Source organism: Lampris incognitus, chromosome 4, assembly GCF_029633865.1.
Source record: "Lampris incognitus isolate fLamInc1 chromosome 4, fLamInc1.hap2, whole genome shotgun sequence".
Lineage (NCBI taxonomy): Eukaryota > Metazoa > Chordata > Actinopteri > Lampriformes > Lampridae > Lampris > Lampris incognitus.
Window position 1 is genome coordinate 30,323,957 of NC_079214.1, and position 12,500 is coordinate 30,336,456.

At 47.6% G+C, this 12,500-nt stretch overlaps 1 protein-coding gene across 1 annotated transcript in view; it reads right to left on the bottom strand.

The window, feature by feature from the left end:
• Nucleotides 1-12,500, bottom strand: part of ush2a (Usher syndrome 2A (autosomal recessive, mild)) — a 577,949-nt gene that overhangs the window by 7,787 nt on the left and 557,662 nt on the right. Inside the window, 8 exon segments of the mRNA XM_056279331.1 lie at nt 3,228-3,363; nt 3,540-3,623; nt 4,048-4,224; nt 4,739-4,837; nt 9,451-9,569; nt 9,796-9,941; nt 10,392-10,484; nt 10,604-10,810. Of these exon segments, the coding sequence (XP_056135306.1) occupies nt 3,228-3,363; nt 3,540-3,623; nt 4,048-4,224; nt 4,739-4,837; nt 9,451-9,569; nt 9,796-9,941; nt 10,392-10,484; nt 10,604-10,810 (1,061 nt within the window).

The window sequence follows — 12,500 nt, forward strand, 5'->3', positions numbered from 1 at the left end:
CTCTACCGAAAAATGGTGGATTGCTCCCTCCGGGATGGGGATGAGTTGTTGCCTCAACTGAAGGAGTTCAAGTATCTCGGGGTCTTGTTCACGAGTGAGGGTATGGAGTGGGAGATTGACAGGCGGATTGGTGTAGCATCAGCAGTAATGCGGACCTTGTACTGGACCACTGTGGTGACGAGAAAGCTGAGCCAGGAAGCTGAGCTGGAAGGCAAAGCTCTCAATTTACCAGTCAATCTTCGTTTCAACCCTCACCTATGGTCATGAGCTTTGGGTAGTGACCCGAAGGGTGAGATCACGGATACAAGTGACTGAAATTAATTTCCTTTGTAGGGTGTCTGGGCTCAGTCTTAGAGATAGGGTGAGGAGCTCGGACATCCGGAGGGAGCTCAGAGTAGACCTGCTGCTCCTTCGCATCGAAAGGAGTCAGTTGAGGTGGTTTGGGCATCTGATTAGGATGCCTCCTGGGCACCTTCCCTTGGAGGTTTACCAGGCATGGCCAACTGGGAGGAGACCCTGGGGTAGACCCAGAACTCGCTGGAGGGACTAAATGTCCAATCTGGCCTGGGAATGATTTTGGATCCCCCAGGAGGAGCTGGAGGGTGTTGCTGGGGAGAGGGACGTCTGGAGTGCCCTACTTAGCTTGCTGCCAATGCGACCTGACCCCGGAGAAGCGGCTGAAGATGAATGAATGAATGAATATATAAAAATAAAAATTTTCCCACCATCAATTCCATCCATTATTCAAATCACTTATCCTGCTCTCAGGGTTGCAGGGATGCTGGAGCTTATTCCTGCAGCCATTGGGGGACAGGCAGGGAGACACCCTGGACAGGCCGCCAGGCCATCACAGGGCAAACACACACATTCACACCTAGGGATAATTTAGTAAGGCCGATTCACCCGACCTACATATTTGGACTATGGGAGGAAACCAGAGCACCTGGAGGAAACCCATGCAGACACGGGGAGAACATGCAAACTCCACACAGAGGACGACCCAGGACAACCCCCAAGGTTGGACTACCCCAGGGCTTGAACCCAGGACCTTCTTGCTGTGAGGCAACCGCAATAACCACTGTGCCACCCAGCAGAGAAATCCATCAGGCCCAATATGCTTATAGTGGAACTCAAAGTGTGGCTGTCCAACTCCATGCATCTGGCACAACTTACAAAGCAGGTTTTAAGTTGTAGACCACTATGATTCACATGCAACTAGTCCTGCTATGCTGGGAAACTATTCACATTTTTTTTTACATATCGTCACCTTCTTAAAATAATGGCCTAAGTCATATTTTCAATGAATAATTGAATACAAATAACGTTGTCTGTCAATTAATAATAGACAGCGTTATTTGTATGTCAATAGTCATATATTTATAGTCATATAACCTTTTTGTGTGAAATGATTAAGAAATATCATATATTCAGTCCGCGGTGGTGTAGCGGTCTAAGCATCGGCTTTGTGTCGATGCAGTTGCCCACTGGGGACTGGGGTTCGCGCCCCGGTCTCGTCAGATCCGACTATGGCCGGACTCGATGAAGCAGCAATATTGGCAACGCTGTCTTCGGGAGGGGGGCGGAGTCGGCTTGTGTTTGTCACATGAATGCGTCTCTGGGTGTGTCGGAAAAAACAGTGGTTCAGCCTGGAGTCACCTTGTCACGAAGGTGGCGAGGCGTCTCCTTTGAGACTGCCGGCCGGAGAGATGCAGTTGGCGAACGCACGCAGTATGAGGGTGGGTGTTTGAATTAAAATAGGGATCGATTGGCCACTAAATTGGGAGAAAAAGGGAAAAATTAGAAATAAATTTAAAAAAAAGAAGAAATATCATATATTCTATATTTGCTTCAGTTTATTCTGTTTTTTTAAAAACTTGAAAATATGACTTAGGCCATTATTTTAAGAAGGTGACGATATGCAGAACTAATGTATAATGGCAAGTTGGCCAAGTGGCAAGAGGTCAATCTAGTAAACTGAAAATCATGGGTTAAATCCCCATCCATGCCTTCAGGAAGCATCTCTGCACTGAAGCATGACACACCTTCCATCTTTTGGCTTTTACTGAAATACGGCCCTTCTCCCAAGGTAAAATTTCGACAAAAGGCTTTGTGTCTAAATACATAATCTTTTAATCTGAAAATCCCAATGGGCTAAATGCTGTAAACCCTAAAATGCCAGGGGTCATTTAAAATATGGCATCATATTCAATCCCCATTAATCGTTTTATCATTGGGTGTCTGTAGATTGCTATGTTTCACATCCTACTACTCCTGCTATGTTGGAAAACTGTTATAAATTTGTTTTACATATGCAGAGCAACTGTGTACAGGCATGGTGTCCAAGCGGCAAGGTATCAGTCTTGTAAACTGAAAATCATGGGTTCGAGGCCCATCTATGCCCTCATCAAACTCCTCTACACTAAAGCCTGATTTTTCTCACCAGCATTCTGCAAAGACATCCTACACTGCCTCTGATTGCTTCTAATTGGATAGTACTTGTTGCCATCATTGGTTAGATTGGTTAGGTTTAGGCATGAGGGGTGAGATGGTTAGGGTAAGAACATCAGCATCTGAGCCAGAGTAGGGTGGGTCCCCATGGAATGCGGGTGGGTAAAATAAGGCATGTTTGTATGCGTGAGACCGCATCCTGTACTCCTCCTCATACAACATCACAACCTTAAAAAATACAGTTGATTAAAAATGAAGAAAACTACTGATTATATTTTCGTCAAACAAAAATGCTGCGGTGCCCATTACACCTGCCCCGGCCCTGAAAGGTCCAGTCCAGACCCAACATCATCGGCGGAGGTAACCATTCCACTGCGGTGAAAAATTTTGGGTGCACTTAAATTATGTGCTAGTGTACCTAAATGAAAAAGTTAGGCACACAAGTGCAGCCAATGTGAAAAATTAGTCTGGAGCCCTGCCCCTATCCTGCTCTTTCTCTACCCATCTATCTATCTATCTATCTATGACAATCTATGACAATAGAATAGATCTAGACATGCCCCCCCCGCCACCCTGTATATATATATATATATATATATATATATATATATATATATATATATATATATATATATATATATACACACACACACACACACACACACACACACATATATATACATACATATACGTATGTATGTATATTCTAATCATCTATTCTACTCTATGTATGTGTACTATAATTTTCATGCTGCATATAAGGTTTTACATTTCAGTACCTGTGTAGCACTAGTCCCAGTAGTATAGCTAGTAGAAACAGACCCAGAAGTGCTAACAGCAAGATGAACCACAGCTCAGAGTAAACTGGGGTTCCTGACAGGCTGACTCCTTGTTTTGTGCCTTCTGTTGGCTCAACTGGACCTAGGAAAAGAAAAGATTTAGGAGAGAGATGGAGTGATGATACAGAAGGAGGGGGAAAAAGGGAGTAATGGCCTTGCACCTCTATAGAGAACTTTCATAACGGTACGGGCTCCCAAAAAAAAAAAAAAGCTGGCATAAGCAGTATTTATGTGTGTGCGCCTGTGTATTACCTAGACCCATGGCAGGGCTGTATCTGATGGTGGGAGTGCTTGCACTTCCACTGCCTGTGGTGCATGTCACCTGAAATGACAGAGCTGAGAGAGACAAAAAAGGAAAAAGTACATCTTTTTACAGCTGGAACATTTTTACTGTAACACTGATTGTAGAAGTAAGACCCTTGGCCTATAGCACAAATGTAAATGTGTGTTCAGTTTTGCATCTGTATCCGAATGCCATCTATATAATAGTACCTAATAATACACAAGACTGGTGTCCTAGCATATGTACAGGCAAATGGTTGGTGTGACAGATTTGACCTGGGTAACCTTTTTCTCTTTGTTTGGAGCATCATGCTCCAGTTTATTATGTCAAAAACAGGGCATGAACCGCTTTCAATTTGATGAGAAGCACACCAAAATATTTCTGGGTTTTGTTTATTTTTTGGTAAAGACTGGCTATTTGTTTTCTCACTCTTTTAAAGTTATCTGTGATAGATTCTGTGTGTGAGTGTGTTCTTACTCTTCTGTGAAGTACGTGGTACATGGAGGTAGCTGTGGAAACCAGCATATATCCTCAGCTGGTTCTCAGTTACACTGTACTCCCTCAGGGGCCCGTTAAGAGAGAAGGAGTCCCCCCAGTCCAACCATACCATAGTCAGGTTACTGCCCACTGAAAAGGGAGCGACATACTGGGGGGCTGGGTGTGAGAAGAAAAGGATGGACAGCATTTGCATATGTAAATTGTATATTTGGTGAACACACACACACACACACACACACACACACACACACACACACACACACACACACACACACACACACACACACACACACACACACACATATTTAATGTTAAAGAATAGAAGTGCAGAGAAACCAAACACTGTAACCAAAGTACGTGCTTCTTGTGCGATTTATTTTTAGTACATTCATGGCTATTATCTCTGTCCCATGATTTATTTTGCAGTTGTGGGGTACTACAGTATTAACAAGGCAACTGTAGCAAAGAAAAGGTGAAAAAAAAGAAGCAAAACACAAGGTCAATATTTAAGATGAATATTCATTAACCCCCCCCCAAAAAAAACTGTTTCAGTGTAAGAGACAAAAAGCTGGGACTTATGTGAAACCAAAACTCCCCATCATCACTCCTCTGAGAAATTACAGGCAGACACTGTGTTACACTGTTTGTTAGCAGGCAGGCGGAGACTTACACTCTGCAAGTGTGGTTACAGTAGTCCAGTTGGAGGCAGTGCTGCCCATGTTGTTGAAGCAGGCAACTCTTAGCTCATAGGTGGAGTATGGCTGGAGACCTTAATAGTTTAACAGTGTTTACTTGACACCATATAAACATATTAAAAGTTAAGATTGTATGCACATGTTAAAATCTATATCATAACACCCCCCCCACCCCCCGACGAAGACATAAACAAGTGCGCGCATACATATTCACATACACGTGCACAAATATGATGAAAAAATATGATGTCAGCATATAAGAAAAAAACTGGTGGTGATTTTTATTAGACTTGCCTTATAGCAGTGGTACCAAACCATGTCCCAAGGAGGGCTGTGTGTATGCAGCACTAATTAGTGAAATCAGATGGCGCAGGGTTGGGTTGGAATGAAAACCTGCATACACATGGGTCTCTGTGGCAAATGATTGGGCACCAGTGCCCTATAGTATCATTAGTGGATATAATTTGCAATAATTAACTATTGATAATTAATATATTGCAGTGACCGACTTACAGGTTAGACATTCACCATGAGGACCAGGGACGGTCCCTTTAAGACAGTGGGTTCAGGGGATAGCAGTGGGGATTGTGGATAGACACGAGGCTTAGGTTTTGATGATTGTAAACTGTTCACTTAAAGTTTGTTGGAGGAAATATATGACCCCACGGCTGTGTGGTCAAAAGCAGAAGTGGTCTCGTCTCCTTTCTGTCATCCTCCACGTTGGTGACCCCGACGAGAGCCATGGAAAACAAAGCTACCAGTGCAGCGGCAGTGGCTAACGCCGCCTTGCTCAAACTGCCCAACTTCTGGTTCGCTCACATCGAAGCCCAGTTCGCGATCAGGAACATCATCACGGATGAGACCAAGTACTACTACGTCATGGCGGCACTCGGAACATCTACAGTGTCACGGATATTGGGCCTGCTGCAAGCCCTGCTGCCCATGGATAAATACAGCACAATTAAGAGACACTTGCTGCAGGCTTTTGAGCTAGCTGAGGTGGAGCGGGCGGACTGGTTGTTTTCGCTGCAAGGCTTGGGAGACGGCAAGCCATTGGAACTAACGGACAAGATGCTGACTATGCTGGGTTCGTGCGACCCCGCCTTCCTTTTCGGCCAGCTGTTCCTTCGTCAGCTCCCCTCACACGTCCGTGCTGCCTTGGCTAGCTCCAAGTTGTCCACCACCAACAACTTTCAGGAATTGGCCATGGAGGCTGACAGGATTTTTCTGGCCAGCCGACAGCTGTGTGCAGCCATTCTGCTGCCTGCCCACACTCTTCCACCACCGCCAGTTGAGGCTGTAGGTGTCACTGTGGCAGCAGTTTCTCATCAGTAGCAGGACTCAGGGGGGCTGTGCTTCTATCATGCTAGGTTTGCAGCCAAAGCCAGGCAATAATGTGCACCATACGCTATCAGCGGGGCCGGAAAAGCCAGGGCCGGCACTCAGTAGTAGCCCTGAGCGTTGGCCAGGAAGACAGGTCGCTGTTTATTCAGGACACCATCTCTGGCCAGCGGTTGCTAGTTTATTCGGGTGCGCAGTGGAGCATCCTGCCTGTGACAGCAGTGGACGCAATGGCCAGTGAATTCGCCCCCCCCCATGGATGCTGCCAACGGCACCCCCCTCCGCACCTATGGCGTGAGGTATGTCGAAGGGGTTTTTGGAGGTTGGCAGTTTGTCTGGGACTTTGTGATGGTGAAGGTGTCCATTCCCCTCCTGGGTGAGGATTTCCTGCGCGTTTATGGACTGTTGGTAGACATTAAAAACCGCCGCTTGATTGATGCCATCTCCTTCTGCTCCTACCCATGTATGCTGGGGGAGGCAGGTCCCATCGGCTTGTCCGATGTGCTTGCCGCCAGAGATGAATTTCAGCGTCTGCTCGCTGAGTTTCTGGGCCTCACAACGCCCAGCTTCTCATCAGCAGTCACCAAGCATGGAGCGGAACACTACATCACCACCACTGACCCCGCAGTCTATGCCCGTGCACGGTGCCTTGACCCAGTCAAACTCACCATCGCCAGGGAGGAGTTTGCCAACATGGAGCACCTCGGCATCGTGCGGCGCTCTGAAAGCCTGTGTATGGTCACAAAGGCTAACAGCGGCTGGTGCCCATGTGGTGATTACCGCCGCCTCAACGCCAGACCGCTACCCTGTCCCGCACATCCAGGACTTCTCCGTGCACTTGGCGGGGATGGTCATCTTCTCCAAGGTGGACCTCGTGCACGGATACCATCAGGTGCCGGTCTGCCCGCAGGATGTGCCGAAGACGGCAGTCATCACGCCGTTCGGCCTGTTGCGAGTTCCTGAGGATGCCATTTGGGCTCAAGGGGGCTGGGCAGACCTTTCAGTGGCTCATGGATTCTGTGCTGCGGGATATGCCGTTCTTGTTTGTTTACCTGGATGACATTTTCGTGGCCAGTACGTCCGCAGCGGAGCAACTGGTCCACCTCTGGCAGCTGTTCGAGTGTCTCAGCTAGCAATGGGCTCATCATCAACCCGCCAAAGTGCCAGTTGGGTCTGCCAGCCATTGACTTCCTCAAGCACCAGGTTACAAAGCATGGAGCAACCCCGCTCCCTGACAATGTGGACAGCATCGCCAGATTCCCATGCCCGAACACGGTGAAGTCCCTGGCATGTTGAACTTTTATAACCGGTTCATTCCCCGGGCGGCTCATCTCACGCACCCCCTGTATGAGGCTCTGAAGGGTAAGAACCCCAAGGGCCCAGTGGACTGGTCGGAAGAGAGAAACCAGGTGTTTGAGGATGCTAAGGCTGTGCTGGCTGATGCCGCCTTGTTGGCGCACCCATCACCAACTGCCTCAGTAGCACTCACCACGGATGCCTCGGATTAGGCCGTGGGGGAAGTGTATGAGCAGTGGGTTGGCAGGGCCTGGCAGCCGCTCGCTTTTTTCAGCTGCCAGCTGCGCAGCAGTGTGAGGAAGTACAGCACCTTCGACCGTGAGCTTCTTGGCCTGTTTCTCGCCATCTGCCACTTCCAGTTCCTACTGGAAGGCTGCCAGTTCTCTGTGTTTGTGGACCACAAACCACTGATGTTCGCCATGGCCAAAGTCACCGAGCCGCGGTCTGGGCACCAGCAGTGCTAGCTCTCTTACATCTCGGAGTTCACCATAGACATCTGGCACGTCACTGGCAAGGGACCATTTCATCGTTAACTGCCTTCCCCGGGCGGTGGTGGGGGCTGTCCACTTGGGACTCGACTACGCTGCCATGGCTGCAGACCAGGCTGCTGACATGGAAGTGCAGGCCTACCGGACCGCCAACACCGGGCTGCAGTTGAAAGATGTTGTGTTCAACGACGCCGAGGCCACGCTTCTCTGTGACATCGCCACGGGTCAGCCCCGGCCCATGGTGCCCACTGGCTGGCAGCGGCGAGTTTTCGATGCCATCCATTGCCTTTCACACTCAGGTGTGAAGATGTCAATTAAGTTGGTGGGGGCCAAGTTCGTATGGCATTGCCTCAGGAAGTACGTCAAGGACTGGGTAGGCACCTGCGTGGCGTGTCAGTGCTACAAGGTTCTTCGCCACACCAAGGCACCCCTGGCGCTGCTCCTGATGCCCGGGAGGCGTTTCGACCGTGTCAATGTCGACCTAGTGGGACCCCTTCCCTCCTCCCATGGTTTCACTCATCTCCTCACCATGGTGGACAGGACCACCAAGTGGCTGGAGGCTATTCCGTTGTCATCCACCATGTCTGCTGAGGTGGCCTGGGCATTCACCGGGGCCTGGGTAGTCCGGTTTGGCACGCCATCTGTCCTCACTTCTGACCAGGGCCCGCAGATCACATCCGAGTTCTGGACTGCAGTCGCTGAAAGCCTAGGGTTCGTGAAGCTCCACTGCACCATGGTGTACAACCTGCAGGGCAACGGTTTATATGAGCAATTTCATCGTTCGATGAAGGCGGCTTTTTGGGCCAGTCCTCGTTGGCCGAACTGGTCGAACTGGTTTACGGCCAGCCACTGCGGGTCCTGGGGAATTTCTCCCGGACGGCGCGGCACTCTGGTCTGCTGCCCGCAAACAGGCTCTATTCCAGGATGGCGCCGGCGTTTTCACTCCAGTCCCAACTTAGTGGCATGGCCTCCTTCAGTCTAAGGTCCCCAAGGACCTGCAGTCGGCAGGGTACATCTTCATCTGGTACGACGCCCATCGTACCCCCCTGCGGCCCCTCTACAATGGCCCCTTCTGTGTCCTGGCGGCAGGGGCAGAGAACTTTGTGGTGAACATGGGCGGGAAGCCGGCAGGTTTCAGTGGACCGCCTCAAGCTGGCTCACCTAGACTTGGACCGGCCAGTTCAACTGGCCCAGCCCCCTTGGAGTGGACACCCCCCTGCCCCTACACCCTTCAAGAGGAGCGATTTTGGCTGCATTATTTGTCCCCCGCCACATTGATTTTTTTTTTATGGTGAATTCTGGGGGTGGGGTGTAGTGACCTACTTGCAGGTTAGATATTCACCATGTGGACCAGAGACGGTCCACATGGTTTAGGGGTCAGCATTGGGGATTGTGGGTAGACATGAGGTTTAGGTTTTGATGATTGTAAGCTGTTCACTTGAAGTTTGTTGGCGGAAATAAACGACCCCAGAGCTGTGTGGTCAAAAGGAGAAGTGGTCTCGTCTCTTTTCTATCATCCTCCACAATATGATAATTGATAAATGATCACATAATGGCCTTACCTGTGACATTGTAGCTCCGCCCCTTGCCAAAGAAAGAGGTTTCTACTGGTCCCTCTGCACAGGGGAGGGGCACAGGCTGGGGGGGATGGGGACAAGATGATCTCACATGTAGCTCATAGCTGGATAGCGAGAGAGAGAGAGAGAGAGAGAGAGAGAGAGAGAGAGAGAGAGAGAGGATAAACCTGACAATGTATGAATATAATTGGAAGTGTATGCATATGCGCGTGTGTGTGTGTGTGCGTGTGCGTGTGTGTGTTTAATCACCTATCTGTTAGTAGTATCTCCTCCCAAATTCAGTAAGTTGAAAATGTGTTTCTTTATAACACTCTCCCTCCCTCTCCCTACCTCTCAATAAGTCCATTGGGAGCCAGGGGCTCGTCCCATTCCAGCTGAGCAGAGCGGGACGTTGTGGTAATGGGACGAGGAGGAAGCTGCTGAGCAGGGGGAGCGGCCAGGGTGTGGAGCTCACTCAGTGGTCCTTGGCCACAACACTGAAACACACCCGGAATCAAAATTTACATGGCGGTGTTCTCATGAAAAAAAAAATCATGCCTGAGCTTTTATTTGTACCGGGCAAATACAACATCCATTAAGAAAATATACAGATACTGTATGCATGAAATTCTTAAGTTTTTTCAGTTTGGAGAATCTAGGCTATATCCAGGGTGCCAAGTAGAGAGCAGTGACGATTTTGCAAAGAGCAATTTAGAATTTGTAACAAATACATATACATGTGTTTTTAGAAACACATGTATATGTGTTTTACAAAGGAATACATAATCACCCATTTTGGGCATTACTAGAGCCAAATGTGATTTACTGTCTTGTTCACTGAAAGAGTACATGGCTGTTGCAGAGACCACCAGGCCAGCCTGCTGACCAGATATAAGAGTACATAGCATACAATGCACTAAACAGTACTTAACTTGTAATAATAGTACCTTATAACATGTGCAAGCCTCCACCCCTACCCAGTACTGCGTGTATGGACGCAAACCATGGAGTGTCTGCTGATGTGATGTACCCTCCGAGAGCTAATGATGGGATGAAATGAATGAATGAAAATAGGGATTGAGTTGGGGGTAAGGGTGTGGAGTTCATACCCCATAAAATCCATACAAATATCTCATAGGTACATTATGATGTATATTACCAGTGTGTGTGTGTTGCGGTCCTGTGAGAACACCCTGTAAAGGCTGATAATGCCATTTGGCTGTGCCGGAGGATGGATATCAACTACTGCTGAGATTGCAAGGATGTGCAGGAAAGTGGGCGCTCCTACACCCTCAGGCGGGGCAGGCCCTGTTCTCCCATTAGCCCATGGGCTGGCAGAATGACCAGCCGAGTTCACTGCCACAACCTGTTTTGATGAGGAAATTACAGAAAATGTGACAAATTCATAAAACAAAATTGTTGCATCATTACATACTTTAACTCCTCTGTTCATAGTGTTGATATGACAACAGCATAACTCACATGGAGAAAAGAGGGAAATTAAGTTTTGAATCTATAATGAAAACGGCATGAAAAGCTTTATATTTAAGGTCAAACTTACATTGATTTGGTTTGGTCTATGAATGTCAGGGTTGAGACCTCCAAAGTTCAAATTTTCATAGGGTCAAATTTAGCACTGTCTATAGTCCTCTGTCCAAAAATTTGTTTGAGAGCCTATGCCGAGGGCAATAAACCACTGCACACTTTGATGTTGATATTTCTAATGACTGTCTGTAATGGCATTTTGTAATTTGAAAAGCATATAGTACAGGGAGATGAGAACAACTGGGGAGAGATGGGAGCAAGGGAAAGATGTAAAGCAAAAACATGTTGCAAGAACCCACAACATTGCTAGCATGTAATGTATGCTTTAGCCTATGATTCTCTCTTGGGACAACTGTAGCTTTGATTTTTCCAGCAGTATTTTCATGAAGTTCTGAAGACAGAAACCCACTGTTAATTACCAGGGATGTGATCGGACCAACAGAAGTGTGTAAGTCAATCCGTTGGTCCATCCATCAAAACTATCATCAACAATGAGAGCAAAACCTTTTCACAATGCAACCCCACGCCAACATATCTGCATGGCAATTACTTTTCACCTTCGTCAAGGATTAACTTGCATACATACACAAACACAAAGCACAGAAACAGACAGACAGACAGACAGACACACACACACACACACACACACACACACACACACACACACACACACACACACACACACACACAAAGAAAGTAATCTTATTTGTGTGCCTGTGCTGCGTATAATTAGAGGGTGTACACACCAAAGGGTCAAACAGGGTGGAGATTTGCATGTGTAAGTCATCTGTAGCCTGTCAGAAGTATTGCAGAAGGCAGATGGATGGGTCTGAGCTTGAGCATTTTGTGTGTATGTGTGTGTATGTGTGTGTGTGTCTGTGAGTGTTTAGTGAGAGAGTGAGGTTAAGTGTGTGTGTGTGTGTGTGTGTGCAAAAGAGTAAAATTAACCTCAATAATAGTCAATTAGGCCGTGATCAATCAGACTGATTGATCTAAGTGACAGCACAGATGGAGTCAGATGGGAGGGGAGAGGAAGAAGGCGAGAGGATGAGGTGGGGAATGAAGGGGAGGGCAAGAGGCAGGGTGGACAGGAGATGTGGAGGACAGGTGGATAAGTGTGGGAGAGAAAAATGGGCGGCAGGAAAAAGAGCAGGGGGAAAGAGAAAAGGAAGAGGAGTAGAAACGAAGAGAGAAGATGAAAGAAAAGAGTGGTGTGAAGGAGGAGAGTAGAAAAAAACAAGAGAAACTTAATTAAAAGTAATTTAAAAATGATAGAAATGAAAGCAATGTGAAAGGAATTAAGACAGGGAAGGATAGAAGTAGGAATGGTGGGAGAAACGCTATGGAGAAAAGGATAGGAGTCAGGATGAGAGAAGCATGGATGGAAGGAGATAAGGAGGATATTAGGTTAAGGGCATGCTGTCACCCTCATAAGGATAAGATTAAGGAGAAGTGCAGGGCCTATGGCTGTGTATGTTTATGGTGAGCTGTATATTCTGCATTCACCTGTC